The sequence below is a fragment of the Haplochromis burtoni genome, unplaced genomic scaffold, assembly GCF_018398535.1.
Source record: "Haplochromis burtoni strain Fernald_Lab_line unplaced genomic scaffold, NCSU_Asbu1 Contig_12, whole genome shotgun sequence".
Taxonomy (NCBI): Eukaryota; Metazoa; Chordata; class Actinopteri; order Cichliformes; family Cichlidae; genus Haplochromis; species Haplochromis burtoni.
This window is the reverse complement of record NW_024582373.1, coordinates 2,163,498-2,190,521: the sequence shown is the minus strand read 5'-3', so window position 1 is coordinate 2,190,521 and position 27,024 is coordinate 2,163,498. Positions and strand designations below refer to the sequence as shown.

The 27,024-nt window shown below is 39.5% G+C and overlaps 1 protein-coding gene across 5 annotated transcripts in view; it reads left to right on the top strand.

Annotated features, from left to right (window-relative positions):
- The first annotated feature begins 9,324 nt into the window (after positions 1 to 9,324).
- The window catches only part of pde10a (phosphodiesterase 10A), a 66,151-nt gene continuing 48,451 nt past the window's right edge, over positions 9,325 to 27,024 (top strand). For 2 of the 5 annotated variants that reach the window (XM_005915418.3, XM_042215212.1), the window contains exon 1: positions 9,328 to 10,970. In XM_005915418.3, the coding sequence (XP_005915480.1) occupies positions 10,802 to 10,970 (169 nt within the window). In that variant the 5' untranslated portion in view covers positions 9,328 to 10,801. Of the gene's footprint in view, positions 10,971 to 27,024 lie in introns of all 5 variants that reach the window. The other 3 variants (XM_042215214.1, XM_042215218.1, XM_005915419.3) reach the window with 3 other exon arrangements.

Sequence of the window (27,024 nt, the reverse complement as noted above, 5' to 3'; positions counted from 1 at the left end):
TTTCTCATATCCTCTCTTTTACATTCTCCCATTGTCCTTTCATTGTCTGTGTGGTTTTAATCATTTAGTCATATTGATTCAACAATAAAAATAAGGGACAAAAAGTTTACTGATTTTTTTTAAGCTGAAACATTTCATTAGGATTGAGCTATTTTATTTTACATCATTTAACTTTATTTACTTGTGTACACTATTCACACTGACTTCAGCATGTGCAGTATGTCTTTCTGCTTCTTCTTCCAGTGAGCAAAGAAGAACAATTTTACACATAATTGTGTCTGCACTTTGAAAAAGTTTTCACAGGACTCTCTGCAGTCCTGTAAAAATATAAGTCCACCTCATGCTTCAATAGCTAGCAGAAGCACCTTTAGCAACAACTTGAAAGTAGGGTCAAGTTCTGGGTGAATTTGTCAGTCTCTCACATCATTGTGGAGGAATTATAGCTCACTCTTCTTTATGACCAACAAGCACAAATTATTAACCCTACACTGCCGCCGTGTCCATCCAAGGACATTGTTGCAGAAGATTTGTGGTTTGTTCAGCTGCAACTTTGCAAACCTTTAGATAGAGATGTTTACTCCTGTCAACCCTTCCAAACAAGTCATACTGGTTCAGTCTTTTTCTAATTGTACTGTTGTAAAACGTAACATTTGACATGTGAACTGGGGCCCGTAGAGTCCGGGATGCAGCTGTCGCCTGGTCTGACCTTTGGGTGAATTTGCTGGGATTTGCTGGGACAAACTGCCAAAACTTCTGCTTTTATAGAGGTGGTCACGCTTCCTGATGATCAATTAAAGTACATATAAGTACATATATCAATTAAAGTACATATAATCAGCAGGGCTTTAATTCCTATGGAAGCAGTAAGGGTGTGCTTAGTTTTTCATAGACCTGTAGGATCCTTGAAAACTTTCCTTTTCACATGACTGTACGTAGATTTGAGGAAGGCAAGCTAAACCACTGGAGGCTGAAGTGCTTGAGTGTGAACGTCAGGGTGACAAATCTCAGAGAACCACACAGCTTTTGTGCTCACACCCCGTTTCCTTTTATATATCTCTGGGACGTTTTCTTGGACTGTGTCTGGAACATTGTGTGGGTTGTCATTATGAAAAGAATAACTTACACCCTGTTCAGTTTCACTTCTTAAACCTTGATGTTTTCTATATGCTGAAAGATTTTCAAAGTAGTATTGTAGTTTTGAATCTTTTTGGTTTGGTATTTAAATAATATTCTCATTAAATGCACAAACTATAGCCTGTTCGGCTCCCCGTTATTATGCAAAAAGCTTTTTAGCACCCTGACGTCAGAGTGCACGCCCAGGCATGTTTCTTGTTAATTAAGTTAGAAAATATTAAGTTGTGTCAGTGCAGGCATGACATGTAAATAACCTCAGGACATACAACAGTGTTGTTTTTGTTTTTGTCCCGTGTTATTGACCTGAAACGCTGCGGAATTGCAACTTAATAAAAAGGTATTTTTTTTCTGTAGTTTTTAAATGAAATAATTTCACAACAATATTTGGTTTCTTCTAAAGTTCTAATTTTTCATTTTTATTTTTTATTTCTTATTTTGCCTTTTTCCTTCAGACTGGATATCAACTCAGTCTTTGTTCACACCAGCACCGTATCCGCTGGTCATATGCCACATTAGATCTGGGTCACCAGATCTAATGTGGATCTGTGATATGTGATATCACTTGGGAAGCTTTAATAATTCTGGTGTCTCTATAGTCGTGTGCAAGCACAGCGGCTCCTCTCGCGTTTTATGTAAGTTCAACTTCTTTTTGGTCAAAGTGAAAACAGTGTGGTATCATATAAGGAAGTACCCACTCTAAATCATACCCTATTTTTTCAGCTGTTTTACACCAAATGGGTTTCCAACATTAACAACATCTGGATTAAATGAGATTCCAAACTAACCACTGAGACCATAAACTCATTATAAAAAATATTCTTACACAGAGTTTAAAGTGGGATCATCTTCTAATAGAATTCAGACCAATCATACTTACGTCTACAACCAGAGGACCTGCCCCCTGCTGGTCATTAAAAACAATGTTTGTTTAAGGCACTTCCTCAGTGACTTCACTTTTCAGAGAAGTGAATGTTGCCAAATGTCTTCTTTCCATGATGTGAGGTCATTTTTTATTTCTCTTCTATTTATATTGTTCGCAGAGTCAGTTTTCCTAACAATGAAGCCATTGCTGTTACATTTGCTGTATATTCTGTATATGCTTTTACTACAGGCTTGAAAAGCATACTTGAAGAAGGCGCTTCTTGGAGGCAGAGGCGACTGTGCAATAACACCCTTTATGAGGCAGATTAAGTCATTTCGGTACCAAGATAAAAACCCACAGTTTGCAGCACAGAAGGCCAAACCCAGCCTCTGGGTGACAATCAAGTACCCCAAATCCCACAAATCACATTGTGGGAGGAGGTCGGTGTTTTTACTTCCACAAAATCTAAGAAACACTCAGAGGCACCACCATGATAAAGTTGAAGAGACTGCAGGAATTAATCTACTGCTCTGCAGCAAAAAGTTTTGAAGAAGCAGAAAGTAAACTATGTCAATGACCCCAGTAGATACAGGAGGCAGAAGGAAACCAATCATATAGTGAGAGAACTCAACAAAGAACAGAGGAAACTCAGAGAGGAGGAGAGGAGAGGCAGACCTGATGCAGACATCTGGAGCAAGCTTCTGAGGAGTGAGGAGCCAGCTTACAGAGGCAAAAGTTACAGGAGTCTAGAAGTGGACTAGAACAGGGTTCTGCAAGAATCTCTTCGGGTTTGCAAACAACCCCCCATCAGAAAGGAGCACAGTGTTAATCTACAGGCAGACCTGGAAAAACAACTAAAAATGTCCAGAACAGAAAAAAAAACACCTTCTCATCTGACATGCTACCAGTAAATGTTCTGAAGCGCCAGATCACGTGACCTAGATGGAGTGAACTTCAGTGGTTTAATTTGTGTCACTGCCTCAAAGTGCTGATTGCAAATAAACTTGTATGTAAATAAAATACTCATAAGGTACTCATTTTTTAATGTAGAGTGGCAGAAATAATTATTTGATCCCGTGCTGAATTTGTACGTTTGCTCGCTTACATAGAGATGAGCAGTCTCTCATGTTTATGGCAGTTTCATTTTAATGGAGGGAGACAGAATATCAACCAAAAATCCAGGAAAAGCACATCACATAAAAGTTATGAACGGATTTGTATGTTACTGAGTGACATGAGTATTGGATCTCTGAGCAAAATATGACTGAGAACGAAACTTTCTAATTCCTTCCGGTTTCTTGGTTGAAGGCAAAGTGGTGAACTCGCCCGGTACACAGCCCCAAAGCATAATGTATCCACCTCTGTGCTTGGGTGTGGGGATGATGTCCTTTGGGTCACGCTCAGTATTTCTCTTCCTCCAAAAACAGCAGGTCTACTTGATGCCAAAGAGCTCGATTTTGGTTTCGTCTGACCACAGCACTTTCTCCCAAGCCTTCTCTGAATCATTTATATTTTTACTGGCAAACTTAAGATGGGTCTGTACTAGAGATGGACCGATCCGATATTACGTATCGGTATCGGTCCGATACTGACGTAAATTACTGGATCGGATATCTGCCAGAAATAAAAAATGTAATCGATCCATTAGATATCAAAAAAAGCTCCTCACAAAACTTGCGACATAGCATAACTCAGCTAATAACCTTAGCACATCGGAGCAGTGTGCATCATGTGATAGAGTGGCTTTGTGTATTTGTAGCCTCGCTACCAAACCAGCATTTCATCTCTGATGAAGTTATCCCAGCGAGAAGTAAAGCAAGTGTTTAAGTTCGTCTCTGAATGTTTGTAAAGCATTCCTACGGAGCCCCGCAGGGGACATGGGAGAAAAAAGAAATTAGGGAGAAAAAAAAATTAGGGAGAAAAAAAAAATTAGGGAGAAAAAAAAAAATTAAGACGGACTTTTGCGAGATCTCGCAAAACAAACTCAGGATCTCGCAAAAGTTGAATTTCAACAATGGCGGCAGCTACTTAGTTGTAATATTACTCTTTCTGGGTCACAAAATACACTTTTAAGATATTTTGAGGCGTGAATGTAGTTGTGTAAACGTCGTTTACAAGACATCACATATTTGCAAAAGAGCTCCGACGTTTTTGGAGATCTGACACCCACTAGCTCGAAGCTAACGGGAGGTCGAGACCTACTACAGCCGGGAGGAACCCCGCTTTCCCGGCACATCGTGCCTCGACCTCCCAGTCGGCTTCGAGCTGGCGGCCTCCGAAGAATGCGGCTAAAACTTTTGCGAGATCTCGCAAAAGTCCGTCTTAATTTTTTTTTCTCCCTAATTTTTTTTTCTCCTTAATTTTTTTTTTCTCCCATGTCCCCTGCGGGGCTCCGTACATTCCCACATTAAACTTAACAACCAATATATGGAGCGACTGGCTCTTCTCTCCCCCTCCCTCTCCTGTTGCTACTTCAATCCTGAAACTGATTAATGATCAGCTGATCGGCTTTTCTGTCACGAGTCCGTCCGTTTTTGGCCCACTTTGCACCAGAAAGAGGAAACCAGCGGCTGAACAACAGCAGCACGTTTAACCTTGATAAGCTGTTGTTAGAAATTATTTAATATTAATTTCTACACCAGGATCTTTTTCTAGCTGACGGCTGGTAACTGTGCAGAGGCAGATCTAGCAAAGTTTAGCCAGGGGGCCCATAGGGCATGAACAGGGAAAAGGGGAGCACAAAGACATACTTTTCTTTCTTATTCTCATTTAAAATGTCTAGCTTTTAATAAATAATTATCTGAATCTTACACCCAAAGTTTTAATCTTATGTAAAATATATAGAAGTCCATTACTGTATATAGTAACTGTTAAGTCTAATATACCCTAGTAAGCTATAGTACTTTTTCCTTTGGGAAGGTACCATCTGTGCAGTCTCCAATTCTGTTGAAGAAAGATGTTGAATCTATTTAATTATTCTTGAAAAGTAATTTATTTATTTCTATTTTCCACCCTGCATCAAATTAAAGTTGATTATGTGGATTAAGCATCATGAGGTGGGGGGTGGTTCCCTATTTTTTTTTTTTGCTGGGAGTTTGCAACCCTATTAGTTGGGTTGCTTAATATTTCTGCTAAGTACTCTGTAAAATACCCGAATAGGAAGGATTGAGTAGGTTTAAGTTTATTAGATTGATCAGTATTGCTGAACTATGAAATATTTTGGGTGCAGTGTATTTTTTACATACAGGTATAACAGAATAGCTTTAGTGTTGTTGTTTATTTAAACTTGAGTATGAACTTATACAAAATGCAGCAATATATTTAAAAAAAAACAGTTTTATTGATTAAAAAACACTATATCGGATTCATATTGGTTTCATATCGGTATTGGCAGATATCCAAATTTATGATATCGGTATCGGACATAAAAAAGTGATATCGTGCCATCTCTAGTCTGTACATGAGCCTTCTTGGGCAGAGGGACCTTGAGGGTGTGACAAGATTTCAGTTATTTAGTGGTGACTGTGGTATCAACTGCCTTGTCCCTGACGTCCTTTGACAGCTCTTTGGTCTTGCCCCGTGGTGGTGGAAAGGTGGAAATTGGAGGAAACTGATTCTAAGGACATCAGGAGTATCTGTAGTTGACTGATGTGTCACATGGACATACAGTCAATCTGTGAACCAGAATTCTGGCTGGTTTGTAGGGGATGAATTGTTTTACTAAATGACATGCAAATAAATTTGTAACTTTTATGTTTTTAGAAAAAAGCAGATAAAAATTAAAAAGTGTTCATTTCTTTGTAGGTGAACGAACTTACAGATTCAGCAAGGGATCAAATAAATATTTCTCCCACTGTACTTACAGTATAACTTGTGTCTTTTTTTTCCCTTTATCCCCACAGTTGTTACTTCCTTGTTGTACACACGGGCACACATTTTAAGTCCTGAAAATCACAGGCTGTATGATGTATAAATGTATCTGTGTATCAGTGTCTCTTTGAAAGACAAACTTTTTAGGCATTTATGTCCTGAATAAATATCTTTATTAAATACAGACACTGGTAGTGATTTTACAGTGGACTGCAAACAATCATGAGAATTAACTAATAATGTCACTCTTGAGGTTAGGCTAGTCTTTTAAGTCTTGTTTACTTGGTTTTGAAAAAGAAATAATAAATCTGTCACTGTATATATTTAAACCCAACTGGACTTTCATTTAAGATTTAATTATGTTCCAATTGTGTAACAGAAGATTTTGACAGCACTTTCTATTACAGTTATCGTTCTGTGAGGAAGTTCATCTTGTAAGCTTGAAGAAAGGAGTATTGTTTAACCAAGAATTACATGAACACGTTTTAATCCAAGTGTAGCATCAAATCAGTTACATTTCTGGGATATTGACCTGGTCAGTTAAGTAGCAGAGGGGGTTGTTAATCAGTTTTAGCTGCTTCGGTGTTAATGAAATCAACAACAGGCCCACTAGAGCAGCAACAATAAGACAACCCCCTTAAAAAGAATGGTGGAGGTTGTTTTTTCTGACTGCTTTTTTCAAGAGTTTTCCAGGTGTCATGTGTCACTATTTTCAATTCGATTCCATTTTATTTATATAGCACCAAATCACAAGAGCAGTCACCTCAAGGAGCTACTTGCAGCATGAACCAACACCTGGATCCTACAGAGGTTGCACAGGTAGTCCAGTTCCTCACCTCCAGGATAGCAAATCAATACTTACCATTGCCAGAAGGTCAGCTTCTTTATGAAAGGAGGAACAGGATGAGCACTACAAAATGACCTCTGGCAGTCACAAATGTGAATGTCTCTTGTGATGTAACCTGGACAAATAGTCAGTGATGCACACAGAGTCTTAACATCAGACACCCTCTCCCTGGTAACCCAGCCACGGGTGATTAGGCCCCGCTTCTGTCCAGGTAGCATGCTCCTCCATGTATCAGCCCTCTTCAGCAAAGCCTTCAGGAGGACTTATCTGCAGCTTCCAGGATGTTTTTGATACTATTCTGCAGTCCATACATCCCCACGAGCCCTAGAACTTTAGAGACTGACCTGCAAAGGCCCTACACCCCACCTCCACAGGCTTGCAGCACACCTTCTCAGCACACCTGCCGAAAGTCGGCAACCAGTTCTGCATGTTTTACTTTCTTTCTTTCCTGCATTTCCTCCATCTAATCTTCCCATTGGACAGTCAACTCCAGCAGGATGACTTGCTTCAACTCTTCAGACAGCAGGCCTGTATCAGGCCTCCGTGTGGTGACTGTCTGGGAACCTCAGCTGTCTCCCAAGATCACCCAGAAGCTGCCAGTCTCTTGTTATTGCCAGGAGCTTTCCCTACACCCTTTGTTGGGGCAGTGTGGGCCCAAGAAAGATGTTGAAATACTGGTGTAAACAAGTCTGGCCCTGAATGGCAGGAAAATTTGCAGTTGCTGTTGCTTCTTGCTGTGGTTTATGACAGCACAGATGGTATCTGCTAACACCCAAAGAAGATGCTTGTGGTGCCAGTGGTAACGCCCCCACCCTCCCAAACTCCTTGGCAGCTGCTGAGAATGTGGTCCAGTGTGACCTTCTGGTGACAAAAAGGTGAGACAGCCAGGCCTCAACTGTACAGGTTGGAGGTGCTTAGAAGAAGATTGTATACCAGCTTCCCCAGAAACTTGAAGCAGAGAGCTTCCATCTTTTAGAGCTCTGCTGAAGTGATTTTACCTGCAGCATTCTCCCACTTGTTCAGGGTCCTTGTTTGTCCAGCATCACAGGTTTCCTCCTATTTAGCACGCAGTTTCTACTGAATGAGTTGGTGGCACTCTTTCTCCTTCCAAGCCCTGCTGGGCAGTTACCACTATGCCAACCAAGCTGTTATCCCGCAGTTTGGCATTGTGACCAATATATTACTATACTATTATTACCTGTTTTTTCCCTCATAGAGATTTATTAGTTTCCACATTATCACCCCCAGGTTTTGGCCTCTGATTACCCAGTTGCATAAATTCCAGTGTAATATTACTCAGCTAAAACCATTGTTGATACAAAGTAGAACTTGGTCATTACTTGTGCATTACTTTGGTAATTACATGGCAATATCTCACCAATTATATATGATTACTGTCTCGTTTGCATCTTATTACCGCACTGTTACTACTTTATTACCAAGCTGTAATAGAAAGTGCCGCCAAGCTTTCCTTTTCACATGACTGTATTTTTTCAACTCAAACCTGATTATCTTCCCATTTTGCAACAGGAGATTTTTATTACTACAATTGTGTTACATTATGATCAATGTCTCATTTTTTTCTATTCACTCTTTGTACTCACTCACATTTCTATAACTGCAAAATACAGACACTTAAAGAATTCTGTACTGATATATGCAAAACTATCATGTTTGAAGATTAAGCCATCAAGTAACAAAAAGTGCAGAAATTCACTAAACTGCAGGGGGAAAAGGACATTATGACTGAAGCGACAGAAGGCTAGCCAAGAGGCACAAAAGCCCATTCAGTCCAGAAGATCAAGGTCAGTCTATAAGGACATCAAGACATCCTCTCCTTTGTACGAACCGCAACCGCACACTGACAGGAAGGAACGGACATCTAATCTGCTAAATCAAATACACAACTGACTCATGTCTCTAAGCATCTCACTGTAAACCTATCTGAGCAGCTGAAATGGTCTCAGCCTGTGTACTACAGAGATGTTAAACTGGATGTGATTACACATCAGTGTTAAATAAATCCTCACTGCAAAGGTGGATTGACTCTAACTGGGGGTAACACACACCAAAAAAAAAAATGTGACTGCTTGATTTTTATAGAGATTCACATCTAAAGACACATATTTGTCTTTGGCATTGGTGTGTAAACAAACAGACTTATCCGTGTAGGTTCTCTCTTGTTCTGTGCTCATGGCTTTTATAGACTATTACAAGTGCAATAAAAAAAATCCAAAGGGAAGGCATAATCATCAGACTGTGGAATGATATACAACCAGTCCTTCTTGCAAGAGTCAATTATAGCCCGTGTCCTTTGCTTATTATAAGGAATTATATTTAAAGCAAAAGAATCATCATCATCATAATAATAGAAACATCTATCAAAAATCTGAAAAAGCCACGAAGGCAGGGTATTTCTCTAAGCTTAATAATCCCATTATGATCCCAATGAAAAAAAGCTCTCTGTCAAAGCAGGGAGCATTGACGCAAGCATGTCTTGACGTCAGTAGCTGCAGTGAGTGAGGAATGGGAGGGGGGGGGGGGAGAGAGAGAGAGAGAGCGAGCGAGGGAGATGCGTCTTTGCCTTCAGAAAATACCACGAAATGCCAGCGTCACTGGCACGAATGCAACTGTAGCAACAAACCTATGTTTGATTTCCAAACTACTCGCTTTGACATCAGAGTATGCACATTTTGTAGAAACGATATGCGCGCGGCGCTTGAAATCTAAACCAGATGTAGTAAATGGAATAAGATCCTCTGACCCGGGAGTGCTCATAAATAAATCAACTATGAGAGAATGAAGGGCGAGCGGGAGGGAGAGCATTTGCTCAACTGGTGTCAGGCACACCTCTGTGACTCTCCAAAAAAGCAAAATGAATGTGTAGCAGTCACTGATAATCTGATACTGTCTGTGCAGTTCTATCCAGCTGGATATCTCCTCAAAATCTCCAAGCACGCACAGTCCTTTGTCGCTGTAGCAAAAGAAGGGCGCTGATTTCACTATTCTCTGGCATTCCTAGGCGAGTCGAGCGGAGAGGGAAAAACTACCATCAAGCAATTTGTAAAAGCCAGACCCGTGGCGTCATTGGCTGCTGCTGTATATACTGTGCGTAATACCACGATTCTTCTGCCTCATTTATTCACAGCTCATTCTCAAGTTGCTCTGTGGCTCCCGAACACTGAAGTCAAACCAAACCTATTCGTTCAAGACTGGTCTTCACAACATCATGCGTGTTTGTTCGATTTATGTTAGTCTCGCACACGGATTAGGAGGTTTTGTGCGAGACGTATTACAGACAAAAACATTGTTCTCCACTCGTCGCTGGACTGATGGTATTGTGAAAAAGAAGGTACTGTACTCCCCCTACACTACTTCTGTAGAACACTGTCTCCAATTTTACGCTGGAAAGGAATCCTCCCCTCCTTAACAGATGTTGCCGGAGAGTGTTTTCTATTCGCAACATAGTGTGTAGCGCAGATGTTGCCAGAGGAACGTATGCTTCGGTGTACTTTATCGGGCAGAGCACGTCCAGCTAATCTCCGTTTACATTGGCCTTTACTCTTGAAGATACCCAAGAGTTCCCGTTGTGTCGGCTGTGCGTCATCGATGCCTGATTAGACTTGTAGTCTGACGTCGCCGAGCACCATTCAAGCAAAATACCTCACACAATGTTGAAAGTCTAAAATGATTTTTTAACGCATCCGGGATGACGAAAACCACTTTTTTTCTTTCTTATATAGAGGTGGATCAACAAGTTGCCTCCAGTGCGTAATTTCCATCTGAGTAGGTCTGAAGCGTAATCCGTAATCCACACGTGATCGACAAATCACTCCAGCTGCAAATATTTCTCATTTGACAAGGGAAATAAACCCCGGACGGACGTGGAGACGCATCTTGTGTGATTACGGCGGGAATCAAGAGCTGACGGGCCTCTTGTTTCGCTGCGTCTCCAGATGCTCGACTGGCCGCCACATGGTAACTTTGCGCACACAGCACGCTGCAAAGGGCACATATAGAGAAGGAATCTGAATGAACGGGACTGAGATTTATTCGCATTTCTCTTATCGCCACCCCCAGACTGTTGTATGTGTATTATACCCTGCCGGTTGAAGGTGTCTCACGTTGTCAGCAGATATCAATTCGGCGGTGGATATATCAATCACCCGAACAGTGAGCAGCAAATGTCGAAGAAACGGAAAAGTCCTGATGACCAGGACTTTGAGGACTATCCGCCTGCAGGAACCAGCGACCAAGGTAGGAGTGATGGTCACAAATGAGAGTGTGAAAGTTGAACTGTTGTCAGAGTGCAGCTATGTGAGCTCCTCAGGGATTCGTTGGTGTATTTCTTTACATTCAGATATTCAAACGGATCATTACAAATAGTTTATTGTAGGCAAAAAGGCATCGAGACCTGCTGATACTCTGAGGACGCACAGCTGCTGTAGCTGCCGTGCTAGCGCTACAGAGGCTGTGCAGTGGGATGGCCATGATGCCATGCACTTAAATCAGTATCTTTATCCCTAAAAACAATGTGTGTGTCCACAGATTACTTTTTATAATCTCTTATCAATCCCCGGTGGGTTTTTGTGAGATATTAGGTTTTGCAGGAGGGACTTTAATTCTTAGGAAAATATAGGAAATGCCAACTTTGGTCAGAGTCTGTGTGAACTCTGACTGGCTGGTGGCTTGGAAATAACCACTCAAGCAAAGAAAGAGCAGTTGCTTAAGAAAATGGATTATACGCCGGTAAACTATAATGTTGAGCCGATTTGTTTTCAGAGTTCAGATCATGTCTAAATCTTCTATCAGTGTGGTGTAGATGCAGAGTCCTTGTGTGCTAATGGGCCTGGCCATATACCCTGGGAAAACGAGAGTAAGCTGCTGTTAAATATTGTGGATCCAAATGAGATGACGTATTTTGTTTGATACTCAGAGGGGACATTTCCACTGATAAATCCAAAAGAATACAAAAAACAGAGAAGTTTCAGCTCTTTTTTCGTTATCTCCATTATTAGCATCAGTATTATTTTTCCCTTTTTAGTTGTTCTGATTCACCTTGTGGTCTGTTTTAAGTGTCTTTGAGTAATTTTGCACTTCTTAGTAATTTAATTTAATAAATTTTCAATACATTGACTTAACGTCATAATAATGTTCCTGGGCATGTACCCAGAAGGCTTCTACTGTTCAACTTAAGCCATGAACTTTGGAGAATGTTGAGCTAATCGATAATCAGGGTAGGACATTGACCAGATTTTCCCTTTTCCCACATGTAGCATGAGATAGTTCACTTCAAACACATTATCACTACTGGAAATACTCCCTTTGGTTTAGGCGTGGAAGCTGCATTAAAAGGGCATGCACAAGGCAGGAAACACAGTGTGAATTCACCAGACAGTGACCTCTGCTTTATACACATTACCTCTGCTTTCCATCACACTGACATTTTTTTTAGGAAGCTGGTTGGCTGAAGGTGAATTAAGGTCTGATCTAACATTCCTATTCTTACTTATGCCTCCATCAGGTAATACCTAAAAAATTCAGGGCTGCAGTGCATGTGTGAAAACACCATCATTCTTACTTTCTTCAGGTTGCCCGACATTGATCGACCCAAACAAACAACTTTCATGTCAAAGCTGGTTAGCAACTGTGTCTGGTAATTCTGGTAAATGCTCCTTCTCTATAAGTGGTTACTTGTATGGCTGAGATACACGCTGGTTATAAGCCATATACAATTAATCCATACCTAGCAGATACCTGGCCGACTTAATGGTCTATCAATAATGTTAAAAAGCCAACTACTTTTTGACCACGCCTTTGGCTCCTCCCAGCCCCAGAGTCTTAACCCACTTTGTAAACATGTGGTCCGTGACGACTGTCAAACAAAAACCAGTTCTAAGTAAAATCAGCCCCATTGTTATGGTTTGCTTTCCTCAAAGTGTCTATGATATCGTGCGACTGCTGTCAGTCTGACATTACTGCCTGGGAAGTAAACCCAGAGTTTGCATATTAATGATTTACATGGCCAAATAGAGTACAGCTGAATTCTATTGTGTCCCCAGTTATTTAAAAACACTGGTTTCCGTTCATCGTTCAGTTCGATATTCAAGCATTCCCCCCCCTATCAAGAGGTGGCTTTTAAAGTGTCTCAATCCTCAGCGTGGCTGCTATTATGCTGGCAAAAACATAAAAAGAAGTTGCGAGTTCAAGGCCAAGAACACCATCACCTTCAACCTGATAGTCGTGCCTGCTTGCATGAATAGGGCTGTAGGAATGAAAATATTTTGCACAAGGACTAGATTTGTGTGGTGTTTCCTTTGCATACTACTTGTCAAGTTAAAAATTATTAACCATATAATCATTAAGCTGTTTTTGTCACATACACAAACATGAATTCCTCTCTGTGGTTTACCTTTTAAATCACATTTATTGTACGCCTGAAACATATTGAGTTTTGCGCCACGTAACGCCTTTGAAATACAACCCTTAAAAGTATCAGTTAAAAAAACAACACATATTTTCACTTCATATGTACGGCCATGCTTGTGTTGCATCTCAGTTTTTCAAATGCGCTGAAAGAAGAACCACAACTTGAAATTTCATCAAGACACCTTGGCGCAAAACAGCATACAGTGCACAGTTTTCATGAGTAATATTTCTCAGAAAGTAGTTACAATAAAAAAAAATTAAAAGCAGTGTAGTCTGTGAATTATTACAAGAGCGATATTTTCTCTTAAAAGTAACGAAAGACTGGGCACAACAATAAAAATGCATTTACATCCACTGCAGTAGGGTATGATGAGTAAACCAATGCTTCTTGGCATCCACATACAAATGTACTGCAGGACTTAGCATAAATGCAAGCAGATCACATCTTCAGATTTCAGGCTTGGCTCTGAATCTCGTTGGTCCCGTGCCCAAATGAGAATTTCCCTTGGCTAATACGGAAGGAGACCCTGGCGCTTCCTTCCCCAACTGTGCCTGGCATCTGTCACTACTTAGGGGGTGGACACACAGTGAACCCTACCCACTCAAGATCTCGCCATTCTGGATGCTTTGAGGCAGGTTTGGTACACTATGATACACAAATGCAGACACACTGTTTAAGCAAATCTAGATTTTAAAACAAATGCACGCAGTACTTCAGCACAAAAAAAGTTTTGGTTTGCTCAAACTAAATGGTTGCTATTACAATAAGCAGACAACAGAACCACATAACTAGCAATGGTCACAGTGTGTTGCTCCTGTTGGTGCTCCATTCACTGTCGCCTCTGAGTGCTCAAGCTTGCGTTTTCTCATGGAGATCGTTTTTGTTCACTCTGCGAGCCACAGTGGGGCCAAGAGAGGAGGTGTAGAAACAGGGGTACTGAAATTCATATCAGGACCACAAAGCATTTTTTTGTCTTGCCTCTTGGTGTACAGCCTAGACCTGTCAACTGCCCTCTGCAGCCCCCCCACCCAACCACCAACAACCACCGTCGCAACTGGTTAAAAGCCTTTATCTGTACAAAACAACAGCTCTTACAGTTACAGGGTGATGCCAGTAAAACCTTTGCTAAAAAGTTAATGAATGTGTTGCTTTGATCCTGTGATTTCTTTTTCCTACCATGCTTTGATTAAGTCAAAATAAGAAAAAAAAAGGCAAATGAGGAAACAGAAAAAAAAAGAAAGAAAGAAAGGATATGAGATAATCTATATCCTTTCTTTCCACTGGATATCTAATTTCATACACCATTACCGGGAGCAGTGGAATATAAACACAACATTTTCATATTAAGATGTAAAGTGTCAAACAATTGTCCATTTGAAAATCTAGCACACACAAAATAGTCTCGGTCTTTTTCATTCATGTATCTTACCAACAAACGGAGACTGACTCAGTATTCAATCATTTTTTTTATTTTGTTTTCCTTGAATCCTAATGGTAACGTCACACTAGGGAAAACAGTGGCTGGAGACCATGGCACAACCAAAATTAGTGCAACAGTGTGTAATGAACTTGGAGTCTGGTTACTTCCCAGATAGGAACCAGGTTTGCAACCACTTGCAGTCAGTCTGCTATCAGTTTGCAATCAAATGGGGTCAAGTTGCCAATTACATGTATTCTGTTTTAATAATTCGGGGATTAAGTGTGATAAATCTGTAGAAATCTGTTGCTTAAACACATTCACAGACATTTCCTTTTAATTACTAGCATTCAGAGTCCAGTGAAAACAGAAAAGCAACGAGACTTGCTCGTACTCCGTAAAATTAAACAGCATATAAATTAGATGCCAGTTATTTGCAAACCTTCTCCAATATGTTTGAGAGTGAATACTGTCTGTTCAAATGTGTGTGTGATTGTTTGGAGAGAGGCTGTCTCCCATAAAGTGACCTGTGCAATCACCTCGCAATCACAGGTTTGTTGCACATTTTGGCCAAAAATTTTTTTTTCTAATATCAGTCGATTTGTTATAAATAAGAACATTATATACACTAGTAAAGGTCCACATGTTTGGCCTGTTCATGCTGATGGGCATTAAATTAATGTGACATGATTCTTTTATAAAATGCTATATGCATGGGACATTTTAGCCCATTGCTAGATGGTTTCCAGGTAAAATGATGAAGTTATGATTTATTATGTATGATCCAGCTTTTGTTGATATAAATGAGATGTTATATCCATGAAATAAAAACCATTTCAATTTTTCATTAGCTGTTACAAATTTTAGCCACATTTTAGCCCATTGCTAGGTGGTTGGCAGGTAAACCGATGGCATAAAGTATCATGAATGATTATGGTTTTATGATTTTAAATAAAATAAAATAAAATAAAAATGAAACAATGTTTTTATAAGGTATTACAAGAGTCATTTTAGCTTGTTGCCAGGTCGTTGCTAGGCAATGTGACAACGTCTGATATAGATAAGAACCTTCAGGTACATAAGATGTACCCTTGAGCCAAGTTTGGATGACCGTCAAAGAAACAAACAAATACATAGATATTTGTGTGCTATAGTGAGATGATGAACACAAGATGTTTCTCCCAAGTTTAAACAACCCACATCACGAACTTCATTCCAATCATTTTTTCTTTAAGCAGACTTTTTTCATGGAAGTTTACATGTTAGATGAGAGGATAATATTTTAAATGTGTCATTGGCAATTAAAGAAAGTGCTTGCCATATATAATCTATGATGTAGCAATGATGTTGCTGCCACTTCAATAACAATATGTCATGAAGAACAAAATGGCCTCCAGTCACAGCAAGAAAAAGACCCATATCTTATGAAACAAGTGCAGACGAGGCCACTTAGAATCTTAGTCTTTTTCTCCCTTTCTTTGGTAATTTAGCATGCTAAGTGAGTAGCTTGATAGATTTGTTTGTTTGAGGTTTGTGGATTAGATGTAAGGATGGTTGTGTGTCTCTACCTTGGCTTTGTGCTAGCGATGCTGTTTGTGCTGTAAGACAGGAAGTGCAGCCGAGGTTCCTATTTGTGTTCTTCTCTTAAGATAAAGTTGTGCAGCAGCTCACAGCTTCACTCTGATGACTCCGCTGAAGACAGTTTGGAACAAGAACAGCTAGTGTAAGAACACCTCCTGGTGGTGTAAATGTGTATTGCAGCTCGCAACGGCAAACATTTACACAAGAAAATAATCCTGTCTTAAGTGCTTTACATTGCAACTTTGTAATGAAAGTTGTTTGGGTTTTTTGTTTTTGGGTTGTTGTTTTTTTGCAGTTATGTGCTTTGCTCTCTCTTTAATTTAATAATTGTTGCTTGCTTTTATCGGTGTCCTCTGATAAGCGAACACTAGGTGGGGTTAATGTATAAAGATGAGATGCATGGAGATGAATGACACAAATCCACCACGGAGAAGACAAAACTAATTCTGGTTTTAAAAAATTCTTTCACTATTATTGTTGTTATGTATGGTTATTTTTGTTTCTGCTGCTGTTTGCAAACTTGGCAATGAATACCAAAAAAATCCTGAAAATAGCAGATTTCTTTTGAAAGGAATTTTCCGAATCACAGTTTATGTGGACTGGCAGAAGGGGAAAAAATTAGTCTTATTGAGTGAAATCACTGCTGTAACATTAACTGCTGTAAGAATTGAAAATAATATTTGAAACTCCTGACATCTTGCAAGTACTAGTAAAATAAAATTTAGTGTGTGTGTGTGTGTGTGTGTGTGTGTGTGTGTGTGTGTGTGTGTGTGTGTGTGTGTGTGTGTGTGTGTATAAGCATGTTTAGTTCATGAATGAATGTGTTATCAGTAAACAGGCAGACTTGATGTCTGGCTGCTTGGCCGTCTTGGCCTGTTCTGATGTCTGCTGTGCAGCGAGATCTCCAGCCCCCTACGTCAGCACCCATATTTCTCACCTATGATTCATAGTGACTTTGTTTGGGTTGTGATGAGGAACGCAGGCAGCCAGCTACTGCTCATTCACCCCCACCCACCTACCCAGTCACTACTGAAATTCTTCCATTTCTTTTATTTTTTTTAATGTGTTTTCTTTGCTTTTTGTTGTTGTTGTTGTTGTCTGAGACATCGAATTAATTTATATCAAGTAAACAAAACCAGCCACACTTCACCGACTCTGTTTCATTAAAATCATAGTATTTTTACATCATATTTTGTAAATGCTTCTTGTTAGGTTTAACATAATTTCTCCTTGGTGTGTCTGCGTGTAATGCTTACACAAAGAGCAGACGGCGCCTCACTGTACACACACCGTATACTGTCGCAAGAACACACACTGACAGGCTGTAAGTAATGATCTGTGTGTGTGTGTGTGTGTGTGTGTGTGTGTGTGTGTGTGTGTGTGTCCGTGTGTGTGTGTGTTTTAAAAGGGCCTCCTTTTGGTCAGGTCATTGTTACGATGTCAGGATGTTAGTGTATGTGTGTTCAAGTAGAGTGGTAGCATTGTATAACACTAAGGGATAGAGTTTGCCTTTTGTAATGCCAGTAGTAACTTATATGTGTTTGTGTTTGTGTGTGAGTGTGAGGTACAGAGCAGAGTGGTGCTATGATGGTGGGCTGATGAGGTCATGGCTAATGTCTCCTGCTTGCGTCATTGCCTATAGGATGTGGCTTTTTGCCAGCAGAGCTGCAGCTGCTGTTCTGGTTGCTGTAACAGTGCAAGGGGGGGAAATGGATTATGTTTTCTCCCTCATATTGAACATTTATGATTAAAAAGACAATTGTGTGCCAGTTTATTAAGCTGAAACAATAAATTGAATATTTTTAACTAACTGGGCAATAATCGCAGGTGTGTGTTTTCCATAGCTTGCATAGGATCCCATCTGTCCGCCTGTGCACATCCGAAGACCCACATTTGACCTGTTTTGCCCGCAGTATTGCAAGATTGCACAGTGAAGCATTTTGCATGGAAAATGAGCGCTATTTGTTTTTATTTTTTCCCCCCTTCCTCCCTCCTCCTCCTCCACAGACTCCTGACCACATGCTCATCATCGTAGTTATCCTCCAGAATTATGGTTGTGATAATCTAGGTCAGAAGTGGCGCAACAACAGAAACACTGCCCGCTAATCTAAATAAGCAGGATTTGCATGAGTGAGATATGCATGAATGAATGAGTGTGTGTCTGTGGCACTGTCACAGATGAGGGGGTGGAAGGAAAGGTGTGTGTGCTTTTTGAAAAACAGTTTGTAAAACACTCCTATATGGTATTTAATGGCATCATAATAGCATATTTTGCCTCACTGCTGTCTCAGCAATTCATCCTTTTTAATTCTGGAGCAGCTATCAAGCTGTATACTGCATATATAAATATGAGCTGAGTGCTGAACAGCCTTGAACAGCAAAGACAAACGCATTATGAGAAAATATAAAATCTTCTTCTGTCAGCATTTCTATTTCATCTATTGCCTGAATCCAAAGGAAAATCTTTTACTGTTAGCTACACTTTGTAGTGAAAAAAAATACACCCCTGCTGGGTAGCTACTCTGAATGTCATTGAACGGTGCAGGATATGTGTGTGTGATACACATAAATTTCATTTTATAGCGCGGATGCGTACACATGTGTGTGTCGAACACTGAAGCAGGCATAATTTGTGCCAGCTCTGTGACGTAGAGGACATGAGGCCCAGGCGAGTGCTGTGAGTGGCAGTAACAGCATCTCCTGCTTGAGCCTGCCCCGTCTCTGACTTCATTGGCTCCAGCTCTGACGCAAATACCCCCCTCAGCCCCCACCCCTCCTTCAACCCACCACCCCTGCACACTTCTTTCATCACGTTTTTTTCACCCATTTAATTTTTTTTTTCTTTTTTTGATTTATGTGCCTTCTGCAGTTCTCTCCACTGCAGCGCTCGACATCACATATCTGCTCCACCTGCCCAATTCCGAGCGCCTCGAACGTGCAATCTGTTTTTCCCTGACGAACTGGTGCAAGCCTTATCAATATTTATTTTTTGGGCAAATTGTCTTATATTAACCTTTTTTTCTTTTTTCTTTTTTTTCTTTTTTTTTACAAATTTAATTATGCAGTGCGAGGCCTGGATCACAGTGTGCTACTGAGAGCATAGGAGGTGTTATACGGTCACATTAAATTTGTCAGCATGAGGCACGGCAGCAGAAACAAGCTTCCACTGTTAGAGTCTGCTATAAGACTGTTGAAATGTCCAGTGGAACATGTTCATTATGTATTAACATCATTGCATTTTATCCATCAAGTACACTTTAAATAAACAAAAGACTGGAGAAAGATTCAACATACTTGCTGCATTTTTGCAAGTCTTTTGTTCATTTGGCAAAAAAAAAAATGTCTGAATTACGGTTCCTTCTGCAAATGAATACATAAAGTTAAAAAAAATAATAATTTTAGCAAATTAAATCAAGAGTCAAAAGTTCTAAAATTGTAAAGGGAGAAGAGATGGTGGAAAAAGTGGCACACTGCACTCATCTCTTTAATGTGTCAATTATTAAGACATCGCAAGTTTGGTCTTAAGAATTTCTTTACTGAAGTAAAAAGAAATGAGCAGAGCAGTAATGCTGCGTGGCCAGTTACAGCAAATTTGTACATTTCAGAGGTCTGCCCCACATCGTCTGTGACGTTCTGAATTTAGGCAGAGGAATTCTGGCACTGCTCTGAATTTAGAAATACTTCACTTTGCAGTCTGAGTACACTCTGCTGCTCGGACTGCTGCCTTACAAACCAGCATCTCTAATGTCTCAATGCTTTTTTTTTAACTGTCTACACTGGTTGTGTCGATGCACGAGAATACTCATCAGCTTCCAGGGGAGCCTGACCTCTGGCCTACATGTAGATAAGGAAATCATATAAACTAAAACAATGCTCTTTTTTTCTTTTCTTGGTATTTTGTTTGTCTTCCAGCACTGACTATTGATTCTCTTGGATGTGATAAGAATGTACTCTCTGGTTTCCACATGGCAAAATGTGGGAAAAAAACTCTGCACAGTTTAGCTAAAATTGTATAAAAAGAGAAAACATGGCAAATGGTTAAATATTTGCCTCAGTTGTCTCTTCTAAATATTTTTCACAGTGTTCCGATTTTTGCTTTGACCTGCTTGCTAAAAAGGATTCACAGAACTTAGTGTGTAATTGCAAACTACTGCTGACATTTTAGGTGCACTCATGTTATGTTAACCTCTGTGGTGGTTTAGATTTGACTGCATTCCCAGTCTGTATAAACCCTCGTTGATTGTCTAACTGCTTATCTTTTCTACTGCATTCCCGGATCTTGGCATTTATTTCAGTGATTGCAATGTTATGCTAATAACAACATTGTAATGTTAATAACAATAACTAAAGCTACAAAGCTGCAGGGATGCCAGGAGTGACAGTCAGATCACATGGTGTGTTGATCCAATGATCTGATTTATAAACATAAATCTTTTAGGCTGGGTATGCGGGCTTGTGATCAGCTGCTTTGGTCTATAAATTTGATTTAGTAAAACTGGGTTCAAGAAAAAAAAAAGAAAAAATGATTTTACTACTGCTGTATTGCAACTGTTGTTGTTTGCAAGAGCTGGAGTGATTGGGTATTGACCAGATAACTGTTAAATTTGAGAAGTCACAATATGCAAATGAGTGTCTGCATACAAAAAATTGATTTTATCCATTGAATGAGTTGAAGAAAAAACAGATGACTAAGAAAATCGGACAAGAGAATTCCTCACAAAGGAGATTGGTTACGACAGTTCAGACAGGAAAGTTCACCGTGCTGCAGGTGACACTTAGATGTCAGCGTATTTGGAAGAAAGGGCCTCACTGAAGCACTATGGCACGCCCACACTGAAATGGAGTTTTCAGTTAATCAATTCAGTTGCATAGTTTTATTATTCTTTAAATTTAAAACACCTTTGGCATGTAGAGAGTAACCAAAATAGAATGCAACTGAATGCTTTAAAGGAAAGAACGGGACTGTATTTAATCAGCACCACACAAAATGAAGACTGGAGCATCGTCCTTCTTAGCTTCCTGTGGACATATATTTAAAAACAGTGATTCCATAAAAGGCATCTTTCACCACTTCTTCCTCTTTGCTGCTGACAAGACAGTACTTTTCCTCTTTGGGAGGGACTTGCAAGGAGCTTAAGAGCCAAGTTTTATAAGTGGACACTTGTGGACACAACATGTAATTACTGCTGTCCTTTCTACACATTCTTCCACTAATACAACAACGCTGACAGAGAAATCTGCCTGCCTTTAATGGTTCCAGTGCAATTTCCTGTCAATATGATCTCCACATGGGCAGGATCCTTCCAACACACAGATGAGATATCACATGCAGGCAGCCTGTACTTGCTGTATTCACTTTCTGCTCTAATCTTTAAAGAGTCCTTACTAATTCTAAATGCCCAAGTCAGATCCATGTGGCAGTTTTCACAGAACTCATACGTGCTTGCAACTAGATGGGCAAATTATGATAGTGTTAGTATGGGAACCCGCTGCTTAGTGTGTTTTCCAGGATTTGAATGTATTCAGCAGCACTGATGTTTGTCCATCAGTGTTTATTATTCTTTTTTAAAAATCAGATAAAAAGGTTAAACTTTTGTCAGACAGTAGTTAGCGGTGGGTCACCACCACAGGTAGCCCAGCATGCTTGATGTGGCAAAAAAAAATTTTAATTACACAAAATGCAACCACAATGGGATTTATGTCCCCCGGTGAACTGATGATCTTGTACTTGTTACACAAATGTGTAAACCACTGCACTGTGAAGCCACTCACCTGTGACCGGCCAGTAGATCAGCACAGTGCAAAAGTCTGTTCCTTCCCTACACATCACCACCCTTGTGGTGTGAATAGATATATATACTAGTTTCACTAGTTTCACACTTGATATACATGTAGTCAGGCTAAGTGAGGAATAATTAACCGACATGTAATGCTTTGAAAAGCGTTCCCACTACTATACTCATTCCTCTTTGTACTCTCTATTGTGGATCGTGGTTGCCATTTTTCTTGAGGAAAAGAAAAGTGACAATGGGCTGATTTCTGACAAGCTACAAGCTAAACAATGTGCATCTAAACAATAACAAACACTTTTCATTTTTTATTATTTAGTGGACGTTATTGTAGGAGATAAAGGCCTTTATTGTTAATCTAAATGTATAGTGCTGTAACCATACTGGTAATTTTATATACTGAATGTGGTCTAGTGGTGTTTTTCTATTGCTGTTATTTTACCATAAAGTTGAACAAGAATTTGTTAAGGTTTTTAGTGTATTGTAGCGTATTTTCTTCATATGCACAGAATCCTTTTACTTTCTTTAAAGGCAAAAACATAACTAAGATCACAAGCAACACAAACTTGTATTTGCACACACGCTGACATTAACTACGCCTATGAGAGTCTCAGAAAAACTGAAGGAGAGGTTAGAATAAGAGGGAACAATGAGATTAATGGCCTCGATGTCCTAATGATGCCTTAGGAAAAGAAAAAAACAGAACCGAGTTTCAGAACATTGAGCGATAAACAAAGATGTCATCTTTTCTCTTGGGACAGTGAGGATGTCTGAGTGAGCAACAAACCTTTCCTCTGGGTACGTGTAATATACTGCTATCTGACAGCAGTTATTCATAAATGGCAATGATTAAGACGACAGAGGGCGGGTAATGATGTGCTGTGATTTGTATTTTCATTAACCTAAATTATGCACATCTCACACTTGTCCTAATGGATCACCGTGCCATGATGTCCACTGACGTCACATTTGAGATGAGCCGCATTGCAGTCGCATGCAAATTTGTGCATGCCAGGCTTTGTGTAAACGTGGAGCTTTTATTTCTGTTATTGCATTTTCCAGCAAATAAGAGCAAACAGAGGCAGTTATATGCTCTTTGGTTGTTGAACTAGTTGCAAGCCAAGCTGTGAAGATGTGCATAACTCCCTCAGCCCCCCCAGGGACCCTGTATTTTCATGGGCCTGCCTCTGACGTCAATGCTCCGGCTGTCCTGTGGATTGTCAGAACAGACTATTCAGTCGGGGGGAGGGGACTGGAAGTCTCTGTGGTGTGTGCCTGCCGCATGTGATGATGATGATGTGTGTGTGTGTGTGTGTGTGTGTGTGTGTGTGTGTGTGTGTGTGTGTGTGTGTGTGTGTGGATCTAAGTATGTTCCTGCCTGTGTACATGTGCTCATGTTTGCATGCGTTTGCATGTGATCTGTAAATGTTTCACTTAAATCTCGTGTGTGTGTGTGTGTGTGTGTGTGTGTGTGTGTGTGTGTGTGTGTGTGTGCAGTGGGGAAAAGCTTGTACAGGGCCTTGAATTAGAAATGTGCTTTAAGTGGATGAGGTCTGTAATGTGGGTGTAGGGGTGTAAGGTTGTGTGTGAACGAGAACACACACGCACACACATCTGAAGATGTGCAGCTCTTATGCTGGGAGACAGGCCGAAGTCATCAAGAGGATGTTTGCTAAAAACAGCCGAGAGGGGAGAACAGTTGAGCATGGCTGTGGGCCCTCTCACTCACCCTTCAGTCAGCTGTTGATCCCCCCCCCACCCCAGGATGACAATAGTAAAGCCAGTCTTATCTTATGCGTGTGACACACAAGTCTCATATTAGGACAGATCAGATTTCAACCTCTTTCATCATCACCTTTCAGATTTCCTCTTTTTTTGTTTTTTTGTTTTTTTTGTTTTACACACATGTTATCCATTCACACGAGCTTTTGGGATTTGGTGGTTGCAGGACAGGAGATGTTGACAGTGAGAAAAATGTGCACTCACTGTTCAGAATGATAGACATCAGGAAAGAGAGAAAGCTCACTGACATTTTGTGTGTTCATCTGTGTTCTTCACCACAACAAAAAAACAAACAAGAAAAAAAAACTTGATCAGTCTCTCCTACCTCCTTAATTTTCTTTCTTTCTTTCTCTTTTTTTTTACATGCCAGACTAACACTATGTTGTAACTCAACTACATCGCTTCAATTTCAGGTACATTAGTTCTTGTTTCCACCAATTTCAACTGACTTTACATGACTATCTATTGAATGGAAATAAATAGACACCATTTGGCAGGTGCAAAAATAGTGACTAAATGCTGACTAATATTTCAGAAATTACAATTTTGCATAGATAATATCTTGTTAATATGACGGTATATGACTACACCGGTAGAAGAAAGAAAATAATTTAAACATGCAATGTTATACTTATAATCACTAAATTGCAGTTTATATAAAATAAAATTCAAAAACAAATTAAATGTTTTAGTTAAAGGTATAAAATCATAATGTGTACTTTATGCTTCTTTTAATATTCCTCTAATAAATAATAAGGTAAATAGTACATTTTTAATTGTAATACCTATATAGTATTACTTAAGCACTAATACAGGATTTTTAAACATGGTGTTGCTAAGAGTAAAGGATATTAATAAATGAATTCCTCCATTACACAGACGTTATCAGGAATTATGTATTAAAATGTGTTAACACCAACGTAGAAGCTGTACAGGTACACGCGATGCTACAATATTACTGTAGTTGTAGATTAATGGGTGTACTTTTCTAGTTTTTACTTAACCACGACAAATCTGAGGTGGCACAACCAACCATGTGTCCCTAATGAAATACAGATTACCTTAAATACTTAAAGCAGTAAAAAGAAACATCTGATAGCTCAAGATTTTTTTCCCCCCAGATCTTTCTGTGTCTTTTGGGTCTTTCTCAAACTTTGAGAATTCTAACAGTTTTTAATCATATGCAAAAAAAATACATCTTTCTTTAAGACAACTCACCTTTGAGCTCCTGCCTTTAGCTATTTTTTTAAAGGCTGTGGTTTAGGTGTATTTCATTCCGAGAGAACTAATCTTAATCCAGGTAAAATATCAGTTTGCTTCGACGGGTCAAGCTGGTCGGTTACTTCCTGTTATGCAATAGTTCATCACATGTGAAAACGGTTTCTCCGCCACTTTGGAGAGCTGCGGATCAGAAGGGTTCACTGCTGGGTCACAGACGGACCTGCTGCATCCTTTGTGATTTACTGCGAGTAAATGTGTAACCATCACACAAAAGCTCATAAACCCTCCAGTCATGAACTTCACAGCGAACATTTTCAAGTATCTGTTTAATACCTACATTTCTATGTAAGCTTCTTTAAGGCCATAGAGGATGTGCAGAGTTAGCCCTAAAGGAGCTTAAAAAGCTCTTTTAGCTTCCTCTGGTTTGATTGTATTCATTTGTTTGTTTGCTTGTAACATCCGACACATTTTTGAACATTTCCAGAAAACTTTGATAATAAAAACTCTAAATACAAAAGATTATGCATGGAAACGTGTTCTGTGTGGTCTTCCCTGAGTGAAACAGTATTTTAAATATATTCTTGTATTATTAAATAAGATGTTAGCAATGTGTTGAATGTTAATTGTTTCCCTTCATTTTTGTGGATTTTCTAAAATTCCTTAAATAATAATGTTGGATTTGGATTTTTTAAATGAAAAAAATATTTTTTTTCTGCAAAAAGAATTAAAGGCACCGTCAGTTTTCTCATTTTTTCCACATTTGAGGATTTTTGTCATCAGAAGGAGTGTATCGGAATGAACTCATTATGTTATATGTGACCTCTGAATGGACCAGCTGCTTGAGAGTGTAGGAATGCTTGTGATTGATAGAGCAGGTGCTGACGTAACCTGCCACAGCTTGCAAGCTCTCTTTCTCTCTCTCGCTTGATATGATCAGTATGTGACGCTGTGGCCATGAGGGAGTCTGGCACACTTTATGCTGGATCATGTTGCCGAGTCAAAGCTGTTTAGGTGCTCCGAGTGCTGATAGCACAAGCACACATATGCAAAGGTTATAGAGATAGGAGGCTCACTTCATTTGGGAATTGCTCTGGTAACTTCACCGCAACTATTCACACAGGGAGAAAGACAGATTAGCTATTTAAGCATTATTAATAAACATATAAGCTGTTAAGTGTTGGAATGTTCTGTGCATTTAATATGAATCAGTATATTTGTGGATAGTGTAGTTTATTGATTTAGATTACAGGACCGTTTTGCTTTAACGCAATCCTAAAATTGAGGTTTTGAAGCCATATTTGCTACAAGGATATTGCTAGAGGACATATAAAGAAGGCAAGAAGTGCAAATTAACACGAACAATGGGTGTCCTTAAAGATATCAGAGAAAATAATACATGAAATTCTCTGACTCGATTTTAACACTTGATTTTGATTTAAATGTTCTACTGTTGTAAGTTTGCCAGCATGAACTGAGACAATTATAACCTTTAACACTGAAAGACAAAAATATTTTTCACAGTTCTTATGATGTGTTTGTGTATTAAACTTCCATTGCTCTTTTTTCCCTCTCTCTCTCTCGCTCGTCATCAGATGAGATGAAAAACGTTCATCTGGTTAAACTGAATTTGAGGTTAATTTGATTACTTTTAATCCTGTTATTTGGTTTTGGTCATTATAGTTACAAGATTATATCTCTACTAAAAGGCTGTAGTGAGCAGGTCTAAATATTTCTGTGTGACTGCAGATGTGCGATCTTTGCAGATATTTGCAGTTGGGCCTTTCCGAAAGGAATGTACTACATTGATTTATTTTACTGTTCCAGTTGAAGGCAATATTTACAATTATAATTTATGTAAATGTACAACAGAGATAGTCTGGAGAAATAAATCGGTTGAATACAAGCCTTTATTAAATGCAAGACTGTGCGGATATTTGAAGTCAGGAGCCAAAGTATGAACAGTGATCCACACAAAAACTGAAAGAACCTTGTGTAAAACCTTAAAGTGAGATATGGCATGAATTAGACCTTGGAGCGATCAATGTTTAGACTGCACTTCTCTCTCATTCAGGCAAAAAACGATTTGATTTG